We start from the raw sequence: 24,954 nt of genomic DNA, 5'->3' as shown, positions 1-24,954 counted from the left end.
GTTTAACATAGTTTTGATGACATATAAAAAATTTTATCAGACTGAATATAAACATTATGATTTAGTTCACCTGTAGGAGCATTTGATTCTCCCTGTGTTATTTCTGCCTCTGTGCCTTCAGCAGGTTTGTCTGTAACCTCGGCAACTTCAGCCTCTTTTGCAACTTCAACATCTGCTTCTATATGTGGAATGAAAGTACTTTACTACCAAAACAACCTTGCAAGTATATATATTAGTTGTCAGGCTGTCAATCAAGGCATTCAGTGGATGAATTTTACTGTATCTACATATGATATATATCATGTATACATGAAAAAAGGTTCTTTTATTTTTAGCTCGACTATTCAAAGAATAGTCTAGCTATTCTACTCACCCTGGCGTCGGCGTCGGCGTCACACCTTGGTTAAGTTTTTGCATGCAAGTACATACAGCTATCATTTAAAGGCATATAGCTTTGAAACTTATTTATTCTTTTTCTAGGTCAATTACCAACCTCACTGGGTCAAGTTCCATAACTCTTAACATGTATTTTGAGCAAATTATGCCCCCTTTTGGACTTAGAAAATTCTGGTTAAAGTTTTACATGCAAGTTACTGTCCCCAAAACTAATGCAGATATTGAATTGAAACTTAACATGTTTCTTCGGGGTTATAAAACTAGTTGATAACATCAAGTCCCATGACTCTATGTATTTTGGTCAAATTATGTCCCCTTTCGAACTTAAAACTCTTTTGATATTTAACATTTTGGGTAATAATTTCCTGCTTCTGTGACAATATTTCGAATAGTCGAGCTTGGCTGTCTTACGGACAGCTCTTGTTTAAAAAGAAATTCTCAAGAGTTATAGTTATCAAGTTATTAGCCAATCAAATTCAAAACAGAAACCCCTTTTGAAATGGCCAGCCATTGATACACATATGCCCTATACGCATATCATTTACTTCCTGAATCCTATCCTTTAAGGCCAGGTATCATGAGAAACCATTGTTTAACAAATGGCTGAAACATCAACTGGCAACATCCCGCCGTGATTTGAACCTTCAACCCTCTGTTGTATCCATACAAAAGCTTTAACCACTTGGCCAAGGTGTATAGTATTAGGTATCTTGCTGCCTTATGTCTATGAAAGCCATAGGTTTTTTCTTAAAGCTAGAATCACACTGCCATGGATGGGCTTACGGATGAGTTCTGGATAGCATTCCTAACACATCTGTAGAACTTATAACTCATTTTAAGTCATCCAGTGTATCCTTCTGAACATGCTCAAAATTTTACCACATATATATCCGTAATAATTCTGTATCAGTTCTAAAAAGATCGCAACAGTACGAAAGACAATCACTGTGATCAAAATATACGAGCTATCACAGTTTTATTCTGGTTCTAATAAGATTAATTAAGGTTCTGTTACTTTTGCATTAGAGATTTATATATGAACTTGAGATGATAGTTTTACCAAAATCTTTAAATTGCAACACTCATACACCTTTGGGCAGACATTTATACATGTCACGGTATAGAACTTGAATATTAAAATGAGGAGAAAGTGTGTAGGCGGCCGAGTAGCTCAATCGGTAGAGCATCGGAATGGTATTCAGAGGCCCCGGGTTCGAGTACCAGTCTGGCCTCACATTATTCTCACCATGTGACATTTGGCACCCACCATGGGACTGTGACAGCATTACACTTACCTGTAATTGCTTATATATACCTGCCGAAATTCGAGGACGAATTTCAAAATGGTGGGGAAATATGTCACAATATAGAACTTGAATATTAAAACTGGGAGAGTTGTGGCTGCAGGGTAGCTCAGTAGGGAGAGCATCGGAACTGTATTCTGAGGTCCCCAGGTTCAAATCCCAGTCTGGCTGCACAGTTTTCTCACCCTGTGACATACACACAACTTACAAGACATTTGTGATGGTAACTGTTTTTGATATCTAATGGTCAAGAACTCCAGTTTGAGAAAAAAAAAACACAGAACCTCTTTAGTAAAAACGCTGAATGGACATTGTTACAGTAATTACAAAACCATTACCTTCTTTAGTTTCTGATTCTTTAGCTTCATTATTTTGTGCAGTGTTCTCCTCTACTGGTTGTGGTTCTGCTACAGGTGGTTCCTCAACTACTTTTTCCTTATAAACTAGGTCAATTTCAAATGGTTCATTTGGATATTTAGCTGTCCAATATTTCCTAGACTTTTCTAAAGATTTAGTTCTATCTTTTTCACTCATTACTTTATGTTCAACTACTAATCCAGCAATATTTTTACAGTCTGCTTCATAAGCTTGTGGTGCCAACATGTGGCAATGCCACACCCATTCTATATCTAAAGGTGCAGCTAAACTTTCTTTTTTGTGCTCAGCAGCCAATGGAAGCCAAAAGGCTTCATACCTCCTTACAGCCTTTTTATAAAGCCATTCCTCGTATAACCCAGGATTTTTATTCACAATATAAAGAAAATGTAACTGTTTTAATGAAGCTTCTACTAAATCCACACCAAACTTGATCTTATTCTTGAAGTTTTTCTTGTTTATTTTCTGTGACACTTGTGGACTCACTACTGGTTCTGTTTCAGGTTTTTCGTTTTCTGAAGGTGCATGTTCTGATACAGTCGATGGACTGCCAGGAGGGCTTGAAGATGGTGGACTTACTTCCTCTGACACTACCTGCGGTGCTACAATAGCCACTGGATGTGGAGGCTGCACTGGCTGTGCTAATGGTTCAGTCTTTACTGGGACTGGGACTGGGACTGGTACCGGTTCTGGCTGTTGCTCCACTTCCTGTCCAACTGCAACAGGCTCTGGTTGTGGTGAGACAACTGCAACATTCATTGGCGCAGAAATAGCTACAGGAGATTCAATCTCTTTACTTGGGCTTTGTTTGTTTGGAGTTGAGCTACCACTAACTCTCCTCAATGGAATGTTTTCATCCAAAGGCGGGGGAGGAGGAGGTGTTTCATCTACTAATGGTGGAGGTGGGGGTGGCGGAACTTCTGCCTCTTCTTCTGCAGGTTTATTATCCACAACTATAGCTGGCTCTGCATACCCAACTTGTGGCATACTTTCTGCTTCTCGTTGCTGTGGTTCCTCCTCAACCGGTTCACTCTCTGGAACTTCTGGTTCAACCTGTTGTTGAATAATAGGCACAGATTCTGGTTCAGGACTCTGTTCTCTTTCTGGCTCTTGTGGTGACTCTAGAAATTCCTCAGTAACTGGCATACTTACTGGCTCTTCTACAGGAACACTTTTTGGTTCCTCAGCAGGTTCAGGCTCTGGTATACTTTCAACTGCTTCACTAACAGGCTCTTGACTAACAGGCTGTGCTAGCTCTTCAACAGGTTGAACATCTTGCTCAGCTGGCATCTCAGTTTCTGCTGGCTCAGACAAATCCACCAATGGAGCTGAGGGCTCCACAGGTCCAGTAGAAATTTCTTCACGCTGTTCTGGTTCACCAAAATCTATTAACTGACCTTCATTCATTTGTTCAACTTCTTCATTTTGTTGATTATTCTGAATTTCAACTTCTACTTCTTCCTGTAATCCACAATCAGAAACTAATTCTTCATCAGACACTTCTTCATGTTTTGGGACATCAATACTTTGTTTAACATTTTCCTCTTGATTTGTTTCTGAGTCACTCACATTCATTAAATCCTCATTTTCATCAACACATTCAACTTCCTCAACATCCTGCGGTTCTTGATCAACACTAGATTCCACAACTGGATCAACACTTGATCCAAATGGATCATTGTCACAATGTAATAAATCCTGATTTTCACCCTCTTGTGGAGGGGGTGGGGGTAAGTCTGGTACAATCTCAGGAGGGGGAGGTAATTCATCCTCTCCCATTAAATCCCCCTCAAATGTATTGTCAGGTCCATTACAATTACCGTTAACTGGAGCTGGTTCACCATCAGCAACATTATCTCCATTCACATTAGATCCATCTACACCATTTGACATTTCCATATCCATGTCTGGTTTGTTTAGTCCATTTTGCAGGTCTGGTTCAGGTGGTGGAAGGTCAAAATCACTGTTTCCATTAACAACAGGTTTATCCTTAGTAACAGGGACTGGCTCCAGGACAGGTTCTGTTTCACTCATGATTCATTCACTATTTCTGAAATTACAAAGAAAACTATGTCATTTTCTCTGTATTTTGAAAAATGAAAAATAAATTCTGTATTTAAATACCTGTACAAACTAATGCTCATTTTATGTATTTAGACATGTATAAATGTATGATTCTAATTTTAACATATAACTTATTGGACAGATTCAAATATTGCTCAAATACATATTTTTTTCAGAGGTGGTACCAGTCCAAAATGGAAAATATGAAAACATGTTTTTATTTCTATGCTTATTTTTTCTCTGTAAAAAAAAAGCAAAAAACAATTTCCATCTATATTCTAGGTGGTTAAAAACAACTGATAATTAAAACATACAGACTGTGAGACAGAATAAGCATTTAAATTCATTGGGACACTTTTAATGCCTAATGACTTTTTAAAAATCCACAAGTAAATTTTATTGAAGCTGAACCATCCAATAACACTGTATACATACAGAAGAAATATACTGAATGGTCACATGGTGCAAATATATATCAAAAATTAAAAATGATGTTAACAGCATCTGCAGCAGCATTCTGCTGAGAATTAAAAAAATATTGCAGTGAATGTAGAATGTTTGATAACAAACACAATGTACTTGTTGTTAACAAATCTGATCACCAAAAGCACTTTATTTCTCAAGTTCATAATTAATTAATAGCAAATGAAATGGAATGGTCCACTGAATGCTAGAGAACCATGTAATTAATTACTGTTCCATTAATTTGTAGAAATATAATGATAGTGTGTATTTCTTTGTACTGTATCAGATAACATGTGGTTGGCTGAGGAATAAATATTGACTACAAGCACCATATCATTGTCATCTATTCCAATCTCAGTGATAGGAACTATATATTGTTACAAATGGTGTCACCAATTCCCAAATGGGGATTGAACTTTTGTTGTTGTGCTGAAGAAATAAATTGGTGTCATGTTCATAGCTTTTGTTTATGCAAGCCTTTTGTGTTAAAAAAAACAATGATTGAATGTTTGTCTATCGATCAACACACGCATGATTTTATTATCATAGTATATAACAGACTTATTTTAACAACAGCTTGATCTGGGATACAAAGGCTTGATCATATGAGTTCCTTAAAACTACTAACCATCTTCTGGAGTTGCCCATATTGGTTAACGGGGGTGACTGTAAATAAGCTTTAGTACAAACAAGGTAAATGCTGTAACAGGATTGACCAACACTCTGTATGTAACTTAAAAGGCCAAATAACCTTAGATATATCGTTTTCAGTCAATCATTATGCATAATGTATGCCTCAACCAGGATTCAAACCTATATTCTTCAGATTTGAAGTCTTCTGCTGTACCTATTGAGCTAGCTGGGTTGTTACTGTAACTTGTAAGGATAAGAAATGAGTTGACTAGGCAGGCACTGCAAGGTTTAGGAAATGAGCTGACCAGTGGGGGAAGGCAGGCATTTGAACTTGGCAGGCTCTGTAAGGTGTTAAGAAATGAACTTGGCAGGCACAGCACAGTTTTAAGAAAATAAGCTGCCTAGGAATGCATGGTAAGGTTTAAGGAAATGAGCTGACTGGATGGGCACTGTGCAAGGTTTTAGGAAATAAGCTGAGCACACACTGCAAGGTTTTAGGAAATGACTCAATGCGCTATTATAAACTGGGTGTGCATTGCCAGGTTTAGGAAATTAGCAAACTGGATGGGCACTGGAAGGTTTTATGAAATTAACTAGAAGGGATGGCACAGCAATGTTTGAAGAAATGAGTTTACTAGCAGGAACTGCAAGGTTTTAGTACATGATCTAACTGGGCAGGCACTGTAAGGTTTTAGGAAATGAGGTAACTGAGCAGGCACTGCAAGATTTTAGGAAATGAGGTGACTGGATGGTTTAAATACAGGGTTTTAGGAAATGACAAAGCAAATGGTACTGCTATGGTGATCTTTCAAAAGAAAGATCAAAACACATCAAACAAGAGGGCCATGATGGCCCTGTATCGCTCACCTGAGAACCATTGCTCAAAATGATATGATCAAGTTTTGACATAGAGCACTTAGGCATACACATTAAATATCATCAGGATAAACATTTTTAAACATTCCTCTTTGACCTAGTCAGAGCCAATTTTCATACAAAGTTTGAGGGTCCTAGGCTTAAATGCTGCATTTTTGTACTAACATGACTATTTCTTACCCTGGAAGACTTAAATGACATTTAAAACCAATCTCATTAGATGCTGCTGATATATATTCATTTACATAAAATAAAGGGAGGTAATTTGTTATAAATTCAGTCAAAAGTTATCTACCCTGATTGTCCGAGTCCATCTGATGGCACAAATGACATTTCAAATCACCTTGACTGCCTCAGTCCAACTAAAGACAATAATGAAATTTCAAGTAAGTCCTTTAAGTACTTACTGATATAAATCCATTTTGATTACAATCAGGGGAGGTAATCAGATATAAAATAACTCTGGAACCTACGATTGGATCTGACAGATTCGTCATGGAATCCAAGATTTATTGTTGCTGAAGATATTTTGGAAGTTTGTATCAAATCAAACCATAAATGAAGTCTCTAAATGGCTGCAAAAGCCAAAATAGCAAATTTTGGATCTTTAAGGGGCCATAACTCTAGAAACCATGATGGAATCTGGCCAGTTCAAGACAGGAACCAAGATCTTGTGGTGATACAAGATTTGTGCAAGTTTGGTTAAATTCAAATCATAAATGAAGCTGCTATTGTGCAGACAAGGTCAAAATAGCTAATTCTGGCTCTTTCAGGGGCCATCACTCTGGAACCCATAAAGGAATCTTGCCAGTTCAACAAGAGCCATGTTAGACATGGCCAATCCCCCCGCCGGGCATATTGTAATTGAAGGCTAAAGTTCCTGGCAAGTTAGTGTCTGAAAGTATTAATTTTGGGGAAAGCTTTGAAGAACCGTTTAGTTGTGGTCCGCATCAGGGGTTTTAAAGATGTGGAAGAAAGAATAAGTCAGTGGTGAGGTGGTTTACTGCTAAATTTTATTAATTTTCATGAACAGTATAGCTATGATGTTTTTCTATATGGCTACTGTAAAAAGAAGGAATGGAAAGCTAACAGGGAACAAGAGTGCTAGAATGTCACAATATATGCCCGTCACAGCAAATTTCTTTACTCTAGCAGCTGTATTTGCAAATGGAATTTTAATTTTGTGGTTGTTTAGTAATCATTGTAAGTCTTTTGCTTTTCTAAGTCCACAAGAAAACTCCTTACCAGGTAGAGATATCTTAAAATACACCTAAAATTGGAAAGTAACATCCATGTTGTACCACAGAAAAGTGGTCTTGTTTTTTCCCTACGGTCAATTATAAAAATGTTACAATATAAGTTATTTATAGTAACAACTAAGGGAAGTTAATCTAAAAAAAAAAAAAAAAAAAAAAAAAAAAAAAAAAAAAAAAAAAAAAAAAAAATTGTAAGTCAACACAAAAATCTTTACCAGGTAGAGACTGGTCAAAATACACCTCAAAATTGGATATAGCATGCATGTTGTACTACAGAAAAGTGGTCTCGATTTTTCCCTACGACTAGTAGTGAAAAAGTTACAATAAAAGCTATTTAAAGTAACAACAAAGGGAAGTAATTCTAAAGAAGGGAACTGCACATGACACTTCGTCTCATGATGGTGTATAATTGTGCCAAGTTACATCAAAATCCCTTTATGCATGAAGAAGAAATGCTTCAGATAAAGTCATTCTTGGATCTGACCTTCGGTCTCTAAGTGTGACCTTGACCTTAGACCTAGGGACCTGGATCTTGTGCATGACACTCTGTCTCATGGTGGTGAACATTTGTGCCAAGTTATATCAAAATCCCTCTATGCATGAAGAAGAAATGCTCCGGACAAGGTTTTCATTCTTGTATCCTTTGACCTCTAAGTGTGACCTTGACCTTAGACCTAGGGACCTGGTTCTTGCGCAGGACACTCCGCCTCGTGGTGGTGAACATTTGTGCCAAGATATATCAAAATCCCTCCATGCATGAAAAAGATATGCTCCGGACAAATTTGTTTAAGAAAATATGATAAAGGGGAATAACTCAAAAAATAGGCAAGGTAGAGTTATTGTTCTTGCACATTGCACTTCCTCCCAATGTGTTCTATCAATGTATGAAGTTTGAAGAAAATCCCTCCAGTACTTTTGGAGTTATGCTCCGGACGAATTTTTTAAAGAAAATATGATTAAGGGGAATAACTCAAAAATAGGCAAGGCAGAGATATTGTTCTTGCACACTGCACTTCCTCCCAATGTGTTCTATCAGTGTATGAAGTTTGAAGAAAATCCCTCCAGTACTTTTGGAGTTATGCTCCGGACAAAATTTTTTTAAGAAATAAGATAAAGGGGAATAACTCAAAAAATAGGCAATGTAGAGTTATTATTCTTGCACACTGCACTTCCTCCCAATGTGTTCTATCAGTATATGAAGTTTGAAGAAAATCCCTCCAGTACTTTTGGAGTTATGCTCCGGACAAAGATCATTGCGGACACACGGACGGACGCAAGCACGGACGGAGAGCATTTCTAATATACCCTTCGCCTTTGGCAGGGGGATAAAAAAAGGAACCAAGACCTTATGGTGATACAAGTTGTGTGCAAGTTTGGTTAAAATAAAATCATAAATGAAGCTGCTATTGTGCAGACAAGGTCAAAATAGCTAATTTTGGCCCTTTCAGAGGCCATAACTCTGGAACCCATAATGGAATCTGGCCAGTTCAAGAAAGGATCCAAGATCTTATGGTGATACAAGTTGTGTGCAAGTTTGGTTGAAATAAAATCATAAATGAAACCTCTATTGTGCAGACAAGAAATTGTTGACACACGCATGGACGCACAGACGATGGACGAAGGGTGATCACAAAAGCTCACTTGTCACTATGTGACAGGTGAGCTAATAAACACATAACACCTCTTGAATTTAGTTTTAGTTATTAATCCTTTTGTCTAGGCGGAATTTGCCTTTAGAACAGAATTTAGCTGACAAAACATTAGTCACAATATCAATAATAAAATGCTGACTATGCTAAATGAACTGCTCTGCTAAAATGATATTTAAACTATATACTAACTATTTCTACTTATACATTATCTAACAAAAAACTTAGCTCCAGAGATATCTCAATTAATTTCTTTCAGATTTGTTTTTTTTTAATTTACAAGTATCTTATATCTCTCCAGAAATGTATAAAAATGTAATAAATCCATCTTCTTATGGCACAAATATCTGTATGAACAGCTGAGATCAAACAGGAAGAAATCTACCACAGAATCTTAGCGAAAGGAACAAAAAGAGAAATTCTATCCTGAGGGAAATCCGAAACACCATAAAACACTTTAATGACATTAATACCAATCTGATGTTTGATTTGATATCTTACAAATGTTCCAAAGAAATTATTCCATTCTCTTTTTCCCCAAGCCAACTGTTGATCTATCCTATAATCCAATACTCAATACAAAGAAAAAAAGCATTTATCTCCTTGCACTATTGGACTAACACTATATCCAAGAGCAATTGAACTACTGATACAGACTATTTGTCTTACTCACTGCATTAGTAATCCAGTTTTTATTTCGAAATATTCCAAAATCACTAGTACCATAACATTAATCACTACAAACTCCCTTTTGGATACTATAGAAATTTAGGAATCTCTTGTTGCATAGCATGAAGTTATCACATTTGTGTCTGGGAGGCTGCAGGGTGCCTATCATATATCCTTGATTGACTGATAAGATAAAAATTGGCTTTTCCGTATCCATGGAAACAGTAAAGTTTGACAAGAAAACTCTGCTTATCACAGGGTATCAAAAACATGTCAGAAATCACGAACTCTTATTGAAACTATTTGTCAAAATATGAAAATTCCCAGAAAATGATCTTTCTGTAAATAAACTGAACAAGTTTGCTAACGAGGAAACAGATCAAATACAAATACAGGCAAAATGAGCCAAACTAATCAACATGACTCAAACAAAGAAATTACAAGCATTAAAAATCACAGCACTTTAGAATCATAAGCAATTTAAAAGTAATACTAATATAACCTAGAAAATATTTAGGTACTGTACTTATCAAGAAAGTCCCGAAAACAAAGCAAAATGGAAATGCTTTGAAATAGGTAAAACTAAATAAAACAAATGGTGCTGAATCATGTAGATCTATTCCAGAAAAATATTCTCATACTCATGGCAAGGATTGATAGCCTTTTCCGCACAATGAATCAATTTTGACATAAAAATCCTAGATATTATTCAATACATCCAATGCTTGTACGTAGCCACAGAATTCCACCGAGTGTGTTATTATTCCAAATCTACAGACATCCAGTCTATCCATCGTACCAGCCTACCAGCCGAGCTTTTCAGACTTTTACAATCAATAAATATGGAGCTACTGCTTACAAGTATTATTCATGAATGAAAATTTAGTCCTTTCCTTGGCATTTGATCCAGAAATTGCGTGACCTTTAAGTGCACAAATTTCCACAATACTTGAAAACTTCCTTCACACTACTCCAATTTACCACATGTAATTTCTGCTTTTTCTCACACTTCGAACTCAACCCTAATTAAAATTACAGCAAATAATCCATTTAAACATTTCAATTAAATCTCCAAACACAAATGTAATCTAAAAATTTGCTAACCTACCAGACAGTTTCATAGTTCCGCCATCATTTACATCCGAAAGATGGTTTTTTGTTTTTGTGTTTCAACAAAATAAGGTATCTCCTTTTCTCAGCATTTCACAGATCCCGCTAGAACCAGCAGAAAAACAGCATTACATCACACAGATGTTTATTCAATCAACCAGAGAAACGAATATGTGTAAGTAGATGGCGGAAAATGTTAAATGTATTTTCAAATCTTTTGGGTAGAAACATTACCACAAGATATACATTACTTACCAAGATGATCCTCACGGTTAATGAGCTCGTAAAACATGGCTGTGTTTTAGCAGCCCTAATAAATCCAGACACTGTCTAACAACTGTTTTTTTTAAAGATGATATAACTTGTCTGTGCTCATAAACTTAGAATGCCAAGTCCTGTTTGACAGGATTTGGAAATAATTTTAATTCAATTTTCTTTATATTTTTAGACAATTTCGAGATTGTCCAACTTTTATAACAGTGCAGCAGTCAATAAAGTATGTCTCAAACCAGAACTTGTATGAACACTTAAAATGACTGATGCATGTTCTGCATAATAATTGAGCCGTGCCATGAGAAAACCAACATAGTGGTTTTGTGACCAGCATGGATCCAGACCAGCCTGCGTATCCACGCAGTCTGGTCAGGATCCATACTGTTCACTAACCATTTCTCTAATTGTAATAGACTTTGAAAGCGAACAAAATGGATCCTGACCAGACCGCGCGGATGTGCAGGCTGGTCTGGATCCATGCTGGTCGCAAAGCCACTATGTTGGTTTTCCCATGGCACGACTCATATTTATTCTATAAAAATAATGTATACAAGTGTTCTTTATTTGTCATTTGTAAGCATTTCAATTGAATATTAAGGAGGTAAGACCACAGTTTAATGGGCAGTCATGCTACAATGTCACACACTTCTTGAAGTACCACACCTGCCTCACAGCCTTAGATTTTATCAATGGTTCATGTTTTGAATTAAAACATCACCAATTAAATAAATAAAATTACTTTGCCACTATCTTTCTTTTTTTTATAAAATGTGAGATTCACAAACTGAAATACATGTAGTCCTTGAACATTAAAACAGAGTTAGTAATGACCATCAAAATGTGTTAAAATGAGAGTAAGTAGATACTTGGTCAATATTTATATTTGCCGTAACTTCCAGTACAAAGTTAGCAAACAGGAAGGATGTAGGTATTAAGAAACAAAAAGTTTTGACACTTGATTTTAACAAGCTTTCAAGTGGTATACTTGAGATTTGCAATTGTAGCTGCAAGCTTTTCTTCCCCCATACAAGTAGGAAAATCATAACAGGAAAAGTCCTATACTTTTATGGATGTGTGGTCAGCTGCAGTTTCTCATTAATTAATTATTAAAACTATTTTACACAGTATCAATCCCAGAAGTTACATCATCGTAATAATCTGTTACTCATTTACTGCCCACAAACCAGCTACTTTTTCTCCTTAAATGGGAATATTATTTATTTCAAAACTTAATCAAACTTAATCAAAATTGCCATTTTTTACGAATAAAATTATAAGAAAAAATATAGTTATATAAGTATAAAGAAGTAAAAAAAAAAAACCCAAACCTTTAAAAATTCCTTACTGAGAGAATTTTATTGCAGTGTCTGTTTCATGACATAAATCAATTCCTGATTTTCTTAATCATTAACATTATTACCACTACAAACTAACATAATGATACAAACTGGGTTCAAAATCAGTATGTACAATTATCTAAATTAGAACCTTCTTTCTTTCCTTAAATTACTTAAACACAGTGACTTCATTACACTGGCACCAGGTCACATAACAGTCTAATGGAACCAGTATTTGTAAGGTTACAAGACTGACTCTGCTACTTCAACAAGGTCATGTAACAACTAACGGAAATCTGCTTTCAATTGTGACTCAAACTCAAGGCTTTCTCACCATTACTTACAGAACAGTGAGTCACAATGTCTGACCACTGACCACACCAAGCCTGTCTGACACATAGAGACTCAAGGTGAAAGCCAATCAGATGATAATCTATGGTGTATCAGCTAGCCAACAGGTGTAGACTATCATAACATCTCACTCAGACACTCGTAAACAACAGTGCCCGCCAAAAACAACATCATCAACAACAACAAGTCTCAGAATTTATTAATTAAGAGAAAATAAAGATGCCTATGTACCACAATGCATATATTTTGCCTGTTACAAGTCTGCATTGTTGGGACAGATTCTGAAAACTTTGTTACAACAAACATTTGTCAGAGCTGTAAATTCTGTCCTTTCAAATTTCATTTACAGAGAAGAGAGGGTATGGTGTATAAAATGGGTATCTCTTGGAGATTATTTTGCCATGAAAAGGGTTCAAATTTACAGAAACTTGCTAGTAATTACTTCTTCTCCTGCATTAAAAATTGATTATTTGAATGATTAATGTTGGTACAATTGTTCTGTAAGCTTGTAATTTAGATAAGGACCCCCTGCAGACTCCTTTATCAAATTATCATTACAGGTTTTGATTAATAATCAATGCATCTTTTATGCAAATTAACACAAATATTGTGAATGTTCATTTTCCCATAGGCTTAACCATGAAACACTAATAGAAAAAAACTTGCTGTTTCTTTGAGACAAGCAGACTCAGTAGTCTAATGTCAAGCGTTATATGCAGGGTGTACAAAAATAGAATTGGACAAGACAGTGAAATACAGATTATGTAACAATATTCAGAAGAGATGGCACTGGTACAGTAGGCAGTCAGCACAACGTGCTCATAATGATGACAAAATAAAGATTTAAATTAAACCCGTACTTAACCATTTTCTTCTATCATGAGTGTATACTCAACAAGAGGACCATGATGGCACAATGTTTAATACTAGTATTCAACAGTGAAAATATAGCAATTTTTACTATATCAAGGGGTCATATCTGGTGATATTTGAACATTTTTTACCCATAATTATCAAATATGTCAGTCACCTTGTGGCCATATGATAATAAATTCTGCGACTTTCATGACAATTGGAAATACATGCTATTGAATGTAAGACAGAATTCCCTGCTCAATTTGACATAGGCAGAAAAAAACCCTTTGATTTCACTAAAATGAATAAAGATTAACATTACATTTATTTAAAAGAAATAAAAAATTTAAGATAAAACTATCAATTTTCAAACAGAATGGAGTGAAAATATGGATATAACTGAAGAAATGAAAGGGTGATTTTGTCCACCACAGCAGGGGTGGGGAATCTTGTCTGCAACCCCATGCTATTGAGGTCAGACAAAAATCATAAAGGTAAGGTCCATATTTCGCAAAAAAATCAAACAGCATTAAATCATAGAAAGAAGGTTGTGTTATATGAAAACTGAACACCATATGAAACATGTACATTACTCTACAATCAATTTACTGATATATATGTACAGAATTCCGGAAAAGGGATGCATAAAGGGGCCACAATTTCGGACAATTCAATACCTTTTAAGACTCACCATTTTCAAAGAACTGTTAATATCTCTGTTTTGATGCATTTGCCATAATGTCCAAGTACCAAAATTTCACATTCTAGGTTTAACATAGTTTTCAGCAATTGTTTATTTTTATTTCTTTACAAATGACGTACAAATTTTCAAAGGGGGACAACCTTTCGAGAATATTTTGAGTATCCAGTCATACCAGTGTACTGGACAGGTAGATTGTTGGTTAAGATGTTGACGTTTTCCTAACACAATATTATGTGAACTAGTAATGTACTGCTAAACCTTAAACAAAGAAATATATAAACAAATATTTCATAACAGAATTACTGTGTTTATTTATTTACCTTAGACAATACATTGATTAATTTATACCTACAGCTCATAATGAAGATCAAGCTGGAGGAATGTTCATGTCTGCTAATACAAAGAGAAATAATAACTGAGAACTGAGAGATCTGGATGTAGTTTTGCCATGCAAACAAACCATTTGTCATTCTGAGAGTTGTAATTACAGACAGACAAACAACATAAATATATCAACTTTGTCTAGTTAATAAAAATATATATCGAGATCATTTGGAACCACAGAAGTGTTTAACTGAGGCAATGCTGTGATGCATATTTCAACATTTTCAGGCAAGTTTGTGTATTCTACCTTAACCTGCTAAATTTCTAAAATGGACTGGTCCATCATTCAATTTGGGCAGTACTACTTTTTATTTAAAGGGGTGTTCACTGAAAATTTACTGACTGAATAGCGAGGAGTGCACACCATGATCAGCCTGAACGGACGTACATGCTGATCGGTTCATGCTGATCATGGTCTGCACTCTTCGCTATTCAGTCAGTACATTTTTTGCAAGAAGGGATGTGCAGGCTGATCTTGGTTTGCAACGGTCCCAAAAGCAAAATCACTTGCTGCAAGCAGGCTAAATGTTAACTTTAGACACCATAAATATGTACATATGATAGAAAAACACATCAGCTTCACTGCAGAAGTAGTACATTGTCTGAACTCTAAATTGTAACAAAAATGTTCAAACTGACTTCTTTTACAACACTGGAAAGAGTTTTCTACTACAGACGATAGACTGTCCAGTTCTAAAACAAGGAGTAATAGTGTTTTGGTTCATAAAGAGAAATGAGATGGTTATTTTACTAATTTTTATGCACTAGAAAGCATGAAAAATTATGTGGTCCTACAAACTACCTTGGCATATGTCTATTTTTTCAATATTCCAGAACTACATAACTGTGGTACAAGTCCCTATCTTTGGAACTTACACACCCTAGCACTCATGCTGATAAGCCCCAACAGGGTGAATAGGTTTAAAGTTGGCTTCAGGCTGGCTTTGTTTATCGATGAAAGCTTCAAGTTGGGGAGAAGGAGATAATGAACTGTTCAGCATTCACCTGCAAGATACCTAGTGCAGGTGTGGTATTACCTGTAGATTTCTCACAGTTACCATATTCTTTCTAGTAACAGCAATGTCACTAGCAATACCAAGGGGTAAAACAGTACAGGAGAAAAAGTAACCTCATTTGAGGTTAGCCTCAAGGACACTGGCAAAGTGTCTGGGTCTTTGTTGCCAACTTTCACTAAGTAAGATGCATTGTTGTTGGAGTACATTTGGAGTGATCTGATAAATAATTTTGTTTTGAAAACATATTTAAAACCTGTTCTGTAACACAACCACTCTCATACCAGCCAACCTTTACCTAGTCTGTGTTCAGACCCTGGGTTTTGTTCACAGGAGATAACTCCTGAGGCTATTCAAGTTTTGTATAATTATGTCCCTTTTCTTCTCAAAACACTAGATAATCAGAGCCAAGGAGAATCGTCAGAATTAGACTAGCTCCTAGACTATGATATAGCTTTTTACATTTTTATGATTAAATGTAGTGAACTGAGCCAGTCTATATCCTATGTCCAATATCATATGATAATTTCAACATCATTCCTCTGTGAAAGTCTCTAAAATAGACTGGCTTTTATCTCATGAAATTGAATTCGTCAGAAAAAGGGGAAAATGTAGAAATATATCTATTATCAGTCTAGTGGCTAGTCTAGGTCAGAATGTACAATAGAAATGATATATATATATTATCTAATCATATATATATATATATATATTATCTAATCAGTAGCCAGACTACAGCCAACCAATTCTTGAAGATATTGTGAACAAATATTCTTCTTCATTTTTCTACTGAATCCAGTCTATTTAAAACAAGTGCAACAATTAGAAACACTATGGTCAAAATGCAACTTTTATACAATTAAATGATAAGCTAATTGCTGACAAGTTGTTTAATGAACTAATTGCATTAAAGATGCTACTACTGATAGTTACATAATCATAAAACACGCATACTGTCTCAGAGTTACAGATCTACAAACAGTAACAATGTGATAAAAAGTCTGAACAAAATGGCATTGTTTCATCCAGACACTCCTAAACACAAACATGACCTGTATTCATATATTTTCATTTAGGTGTGAGAAATGACTGATAACATTATTGAAAGATACAGGGTAATAAATATGTTCTTTCTTGCTCCATCGTCTCATATACAAGTGGAAGCTTCAATGGTCAATGACCGGAACATCACTGAAAAATTGCTTCTTGTAGAAGGCTTACTTTGTTGTGGCAAGATCCCATAAAATATTGTCCTTTTTGTAACTGATGTATGTATCTACAAGTCTTTCTTGATTAATATTTATTTTCAGTCATCTCACAGATTTATAACTTTTCTCTATACAATTCAACAAAAAGAAGTTTTTTTTTCCCCTTAGAAATTGACTTCTTTGGCTTTCATGCTATCTAACAGCTATTATATTTTACTATAAACATCTCTGAAAAATAATTAATTAAATCAAACATAAAATCTAAAACTAAGACAAGCTGCTACAATGAGATGCTGTCTTATAGGCAAAACATTTACAGAACTTGACATGTTTTTCCAGAATTATCTCAAATTAATCAATAATTTAGAAGATATAATTAAATTAGGTCTCTGAAGTTAAATCAACATGCATGTTTTCCATTATGGATCTACTCAAGACAAAAATCTCCATTATTCAGACCCATTAACTTGACTGGTTGTGTCAACACAATCCCTGCTCCTGATTTAGAATCTAATCAAAGAAAATCATGAAATAAAACTGTGTGCAATATAGAATCCCAGCCTGATACTACTGCAGAAAACCATTTATGTGATTAAAAGGACTTCTAAATAATCTGTATTTCATGAAAAGAGTACTGTTTTCATGATGACAGTATGCTTACAGTCAGAAAACAGTAACCACATACACTGTGCTCTGGTTTCTATGCTAGAAAGAGAAAGCACTAGTGTTTTGATTATTTTTGTGTAAAACTTGTCATCTTCTATCTAATGGTGCCTGGACGGTATGTCTATGTACCAGTTATCAACAGAGTACTGGTATTAAATTGCCAGAGTACCCCTTACAGAAGCAAGCCTCTGTGGCATACATGCTGCGTATTTGCTGTGTATATGCCGCGAACACAGTAGTACGCCAGAGGAGTACATTTTACATACACCGCATGCCACGTACTATTTCGACGAGTACACAGCATGTACGCAGGAGGTCACTAGTACACTTCAAGTACGCAGCACAGACTCGGAAAATTTAAGGAGTACACTGCATGTACGCAGGAGGGACTTGTACAAGAAAACAGTACACTGCATGTACACCGCAGATACTTTGAAATTTGTACAGTACACTTCATATACGCAGGAAAGACTTGTACAATTTCTTTTGGCATTTATACTTAGTTTTTTTTTTATAAGTTAAAGTCTGAAGTAAACTTCATATACGCGGGAGGGACTTGTTCATTTTCTTTTGGTGTTTATACTTTGAATTTTTTTAGGTAAAAGTCTGAAGTACACTTTATGCAGGAAGGATTTGTACATTTTTTTTTTTTTTTTGGAAGCAAGAACTTGATTTCCGAGTAACTTTTATCTTAATAGCATAGAATAGTTCAGATTACCGGTATTCTGAACAATGAAAATTTGCCAAACTATTTGCAATGTTCATTTGTGAAGCTTACATCTTAGTGATTTCTGAGCTGATCCTTGCATGCAGTGTAAAAATATATTCTTTTTCATTTTGAATTAATCCTGGAGCTTTCTAACTTGGATAATTGAAAAGCCTTATTTGAACTTTGTTGCATTACATTTTGTAATACATGAAATAATTACCAAGATAATGCCTCAACAGCGCCCGAATGAGAAGAATTAATAGCTCTCACTGTTATTTGAATACTCTTAAGCAAAACACCATTCTATCATGTTTTATAAAGGCTTTAATGCTCTAATAAATCATAACACTTATATTTAGTTGCATTAAAGTTGTTTCCCCTTGATGCAGTTACACCATTTTCTTCACATGTTTACCAAATTACATGCTACAAAAATTGATTTATTTCATTGAAAAGTGGATGAAGAAAAGCATATTAATTTATTTGATAATATCAATCTACATTATTTTGGTAAGGGTAAATACTTATTGATGCATGTCACTTATCTTTTTTCTGTTTTTTTCTGTCCAAATGATCAGCATTTGCATACGAAAGTTGGTGGGGTAAGGAATTTACATTATCACAGCAGTTTTGCCACAAGAGTACACAGCATGTATGCAGCAGAAGTACACAGCATGTACGCCGAAGGACTCGGGCCAGGAGTACACAGCAAGTACGCCGCAGGAGCACACAGCATGTACGCCGCAGGGGTAGTACACCGCAGGCTCATTTGCATGTGAAAAGTGTATGTGCCGCGTACATGCTGCGTACTATTTCCCACATACTAAATTCCTCCAGCGTACATCCTGTGTACTATGTAGTACACAGCATGTACGCAGCAAATAGTACGCGGCAGAGCTCATTTGCATGTCAAAAGTGAACTACAAACGTACTATCGGTGTATGTGCGGTGTATATCCTGTGTACTATTTAAAGCCCTTGATTTCAGTACACATCATGTACGCTGTATGTACACAGCAAGAGTACGCAGCAGGCCTTTTTCTTCTGTAAGGGACGTCACACCCTACAACATGTCTTGCCGAAAAAATTAAGTTACCTTAAATGTTTACTTTCTGAAAAAGACATTACTCTGATCATTACTATTACTATTATTATTATTATATTCTAAATGACAGATCTTCCATAAGGCCGATACTCAGATAATTTTTAAAAAAATAGATCCATGCTGGGGTAGTCTTATAGGACTATGAGTGAAGTCATGAAAACATATGACAAATTGTCCAGTCAAGAATCTAACCATCAAACCAAATTAACTTTAAATATCTAGTCTGTTGTAAAAATGAGTAACATAAAAAAAGGAATGTGGAATATTACATCTTATAGCAATTTTAAGGTGTTGTCCTAACTTGGCATACATAGATCAGGTTACTAATAAACTTTGATAATGTGGCAGTTGACCTCAATACAATCGACACTGTTTATTTTCCAATACAGGTAAATCCAATATTTGCTTTACAATAGATCTATGAGGAATACCTTTCAACACCCATGGACTTATTGGACTCAACTGCCACATTATCAAAGTTTATTAGTAGCAAATCATTTAAGTTGTGCACAAACATCAACAAAGGTAATAAAAATCTGTCTACTGTTATTTCAACTAACAATGTCAGTAAAATGTGAGCAATAAGTTTCTGCAAAGATTTAAAGGATTATTTTTTCATCCACAATTTTACCTGTGCATCCTGTTAAAACTAACCATATTAAAGGGCTACAATTTGTTTCCATCTTTTTTAAGTGTTCAAATAATTATGAAAGTCTGAATTTCCTGAAACTAAAACTATTTCAAAGACAGCAACACCTGGCTTTAGTAAATGACAAATCTGCACAGTGCTAACTCATTCAAAGAAATGACTACCACTCATTACATCTATCAATCTTCATGCTGTGTTTAGAATCCATGACATTTATTGACATTCCAAAAGAACATTTGTCTACTTTCAGAGTAAATTTCAAAGCCAATATAGCCTGTAATTTTGCTGTCAGCATTTTAAGATGGAAGCCATGTCAAAACTGGATTTCCGTGTCAGAACTCTTCAAAATTAATTTTCACTGGCACCCTTTATCAACATGCATTTCAAGTATGTATGGACATTATCACTTCATATATCAACAAAACAAACCAGACCCAGCTCCTGTTTGACATGGAGGTTAACATTTGATATAGATTTTTCACTGTTTTTTAAAGATACAATATGATGTCTATATTACATTTTATTATTACCTTGGATAAAGCATGCTGAGCCAATTGAAGCTAGCTGAAATTCGTTATTTTTATACCATATCAGGGCTTTTTTTCGGCCGTTTTATAGCTGTTATTCAGCTATATTTCCAATGTCAAAAAGTATGTATTTTTCCCAAAATATTGCAAAAATTCCCAGTCCACATTCTGAATAAAATTTCATCAATATTGCAAAAAAAATTGACCAAATTATGGACAATTCTGTAATGGAAGTATGTTAAAGGTTGTACAATGTGAAACAAGTTTATGAGAAAGTGCTTAAACACATCCTTACTATATCCTATGGGACTAAATATTTCCCAATTTGGAACATTTACACGTCAAAATTCCCAATTTTGGGGGTATAGGCTATGTTCCCAAATTAGCTAGAAAAAACCCTGCATATCAATATTATGGTAGAAGTTCTCATTTTTTTTGCATCTACATTTTTTTTTAAGATTGTATTACTTGCATAATACACATTATTACTTACATAATACATATTAGTACTTGCCTAATACACATTTGTTTTGTGTAATAACATCTAAAGAAGCCTGAGGGACTGTTGTTTATGAAGACCAAATAAATGTATTGTTTTTATAGGTGATGATTTTATGATTCTGGTATATCATAAAAACACAGAAATATTTGATAAACGAACAACAACTTTAACACATCCATCTATTACAAGTTCTATAGGATACTTAAAATATTCTCAAAAAGTTGTCCCCCTTTAAAAGGAATGCCATTTTAATATAAAGAAATAAAAGTAAACAACTGCTGAAAACTACGTTCCACGTAGTTATGTTAAATTTCAGCACTGATGCATCAAAACAAAGACATGTAACAATTCTTTGAAAATGGTGAGTTTTTAAAGGTGTAATGTGGCTTATGCAGTCCTTTTCCGTAATTCAATGAATGTAACTTGTTTTACAGAGTTATATAAATGTTTTATAATTTGTTCAATTTTCATCTAAAACAACCCTTCCTTTCTATGATTTGGTGTTGTTTGAAATTGTTTTCTCAAAATGGTGGTCAAAGCATTTGCATATTGTTTAAAAATTCAGTAAACAGGGTAACAAATTCAAAAATAATATTTTTGTACAATTTATTTCGAGTATGAAAATTTGATGTTATTTTGTGCATTACTGAGTTGACCGACTCCAAAAGAACATAATTACAGTTGAAACTACACATCTCTAACCCACTTATTTCAAAATTTCAGCTATCTCAAAGACATTTTCAAGTCATGTCCCAAAAACATGTGCAAAAATTAACATTTTAAGTGAATTTCAAATTCGGGACTGTATGTGTTTTGTGAGAAATTAAACAAAAATACATGCCAAGATCAAGAGAAAATGGTACTTTTTATGAAAGAATATAATAATAATGATAATAATAATAAAGACTTTATCTAAATGAGGCTACATATTTGCCAAAACAATCTTCCATAACGTGCCTCAACATTTTTACGTATTTACATCAAATATCAGTTTCCAAAGACAGCAATATTATCAAGTACAAAGTTATCAATATATTATTACCGGTATATATATTTTATTAATTATTAATATAGGATAGTTATTTAGCTCCTAATGTTATACACTGTTGCCTGTAAAGTATTTTTTGTATAAAATTTAGGACATTGACTATTAAAGGGCCCAAAGAGTACAGAAAGCACCTTGCTATTTAAATGGCAGGAAACTGGCTAGATTTTATAGTCTGCCACCTAAATTTCTATATTTGTATATTTAGTTTATTTTATAGATTTCTGCAAAATTTATTTCCTTTGATAGGGTCATACCTAACAGTATTAAGTCATTAAACAAACTATTGCTTTGGAATATGGACAAGGAAATAAGTGGCAGACTAATTGAAAAAGTGCTCCTGGAAAACCTTCACAACTTACATCTACAACAGTAACTGGTACATTCCATTCAGTTGTCACAGGTTCACTCTAGGCAAACTTTTCACTTTAACAAGAAGTGATTTTTTTTTCTGAAATAGACAGATGGATAATTAGAGATTTTACAGCCAGTCAACAGTTTTTCCACAGAGGCCACACACAAGGAAGTACCAATCAAGCAAGCAAAAAATTCAATGATGAACTTTGAAATGGAAGATCTTGCGATATTTTGCAAATGACGCCAAGCAAAAATTATTTCAATTAATAGAATGTTTCTGCCTTTCATTACTAGGGCTCAAAGTGGAAGGTGTCTATGCGCATAAAAAGAGTTTCATTTATGGGCAATATTTTACCAAGATCAGATAAATATCTGTACATGCTTACTCTACCATTAAAGCTAAAAAGTTGCGAAATTGTCTGAAATATGTCAGACTGACCTGAAACAAAACCAAAGAAACAAAAATAAAATATTCAAAGAAAACTAATTACAGGTAAGACATTTATCCAAAAATCATTTTAGTATGTAATTCAATGCAACAATTGAAAAGAAACCTGTAGACATTAAAAACACATCAGATCCCTTTTATCTAACCTGCAGCAATCAATCATTTCCTAAACAGAACTAGTCATAATTATAATTATAACAAACAATTTCTTACTTTAAAAGTACACAACAGGTGAAGAGGAAATTCTCTTACAAAATTTCCAAATATTATCTTGATCAAAGGTTCAGTAACATCAGAAATGCAAATGAGCAGCCTTGATAAATACAATATGCATATATAATACTCATTAACACCTCAATTAAGACTATATTCCATGTGGTAGCTACAGTTACCCACCAGACCCATGTTTCCCTTTGAAGAGTGGGTAGAAGATAATATGGTAATTATGGAGACATATGGCAGAAGTGTGAGAAAGTAATGTGGATAAACATTTCAGGCTCCCAGCAGGTAATTGTAGATGATGACAGCAACTGCTGCACAAAACTGCTTCTGGTAAACAAAGAAATCATGGAATACAGACAGACCTGTATATGACAGACTGTTAACAAAGAAAACATGGAATACGGACAAACCTGTATTAGATAGACTGAGAGTACACAAAGGAAACATGGAATACAGACAAACCTGTATTAGATAGACTGAGAGTACACAAAGGAAACATGGAATACAGACAAACCTATATAAGTTAGACAGAAGGTAAACAAAAAATACAAGGAATACAGACACACCTATATTAGACAGACTGAAGGTAAACACACGAAACAGTGGTAAACCTGTATATTAGACAGACTGGTAGTAAAACAAACCTGTATTAGGTAGACTCTGACAAAAGGTAAAAAGTTTAAACACATAGACAAACCAGTACATGATATACTAAAGGTGTATAAAGAAACAATGAAATACAGATAAACCTGTATACAACAGTCTTGTAGTAAACAAAAGAAAACATAAAATTCAGACAAACTTGTATCCAGTTGAGTAAATAAAAAACGTAACACGGTTATAAAATATTTGGGGATGAGGAATTGGTTAGAATTTTCATGCTCATACATCAGGCTTTAATTTAAAAGTTATAAAAGTAAAATTTACAAATTACTTTGCATAGTAATAAAATGAATGATTTGAACCTGATACAATGGTGACAATTAGTATCTGAGCTCAGAAAGCATTTCTGGCCACGGTTCAACATTGTAACCATTCTCAACAAATATTTCCTGAGAAATAACAGTAGGAAATTTATTGGCCAATAATATGAAGAGAAAAAACAATCATTGTAAATGATATAGTGATGAACTCTGCAATCAAACAATAAATGTCTTCCATAATTACAAATTAAGACATCGAAACCATTTTTCCTGCTTTCTGAGTCTAAAAGCTATTCTTTATTCCAACAGGAGAGTAATGGAAAATTTCTGTAATGGCTATTACATCAATATTACACTAAAAATATTTATTACTCAACTAAAATAATATCTTAAATGGTAATATTCTTGTACAGTCATTTCATACTCTAGAAAAGTCTGATAGAATACTCTTACGTATTATAAAACTTGATACAGATGTGTCCCCCTAGTCATTTGGTACATATTTCCCCTTTCTTTATCAATAGGAGGATACTACGTCATCGCGCACCTGCTAAAACGATCGTCCGCGGACACCAAAGGTAAACAAACCCGTCGCTCGGAAAGTAAAATTTGATCTTTATTTATCAACACTGACTTTTTGCAAAACCTCTTTCGGTGCATCGAAGAACTATATGTCCTGTAGTGTTCCCGGTGTATATACTTTTCTAACAGTCCTTGTAGTTTTATAGATAACGATGTTTAAAATTCTTTTCCTCAAAGATCCACTGCGTAGACGGACCCATAGATTTGCATGTCTGGCTTAATAGCCGCTTATACAACCGTGCACGAGCTCGAACAATTGTCGTCGGGTCTTCCAAAATGCCCATACACTATCATCAACG

The 24,954-nt window shown here is 34.7% G+C and overlaps 1 protein-coding gene across 6 annotated transcripts in view; it reads right to left on the bottom strand.

The window, feature by feature from the left end:
* The window catches only part of LOC123529944 (uncharacterized), a 63,241-nt gene extending 40,644 nt beyond the window's left edge, over window positions 1-22,597 (bottom strand). The window contains exons 1-3 of one of the 6 annotated variants that reach the window (XM_053521139.1): window positions 22,486-22,597; window positions 2,039-4,125; window positions 71-178 (exon numbers count right to left, since the gene is read on the bottom strand). In XM_053521139.1, the coding sequence (XP_053377114.1) occupies window positions 71-178; window positions 2,039-4,109 (2,179 nt within the window). In that variant the 5' untranslated portion in view covers window positions 4,110-4,125; window positions 22,486-22,597. Of the gene's footprint in view, window positions 1-70; window positions 179-2,038; window positions 4,126-9,519; window positions 9,653-9,691; window positions 9,840-10,328; window positions 10,488-10,795; window positions 10,939-11,052; window positions 11,306-22,485 lie in introns of those variants that run through there. The other 5 variants (XM_045310559.2, XM_045310562.2, XM_045310560.2 and 2 more) reach the window with 5 other exon arrangements.
* Between the last annotated feature and the right edge of the window lie 2,357 nt (window positions 22,598-24,954).

Source organism: Mercenaria mercenaria, chromosome 13, assembly GCF_021730395.1.
Source record: "Mercenaria mercenaria strain notata chromosome 13, MADL_Memer_1, whole genome shotgun sequence".
Lineage (NCBI taxonomy): Eukaryota > Metazoa > Mollusca > Bivalvia > Venerida > Veneridae > Mercenaria > Mercenaria mercenaria.
This window is presented reverse-complemented; position numbering and strand designations above follow the sequence as displayed.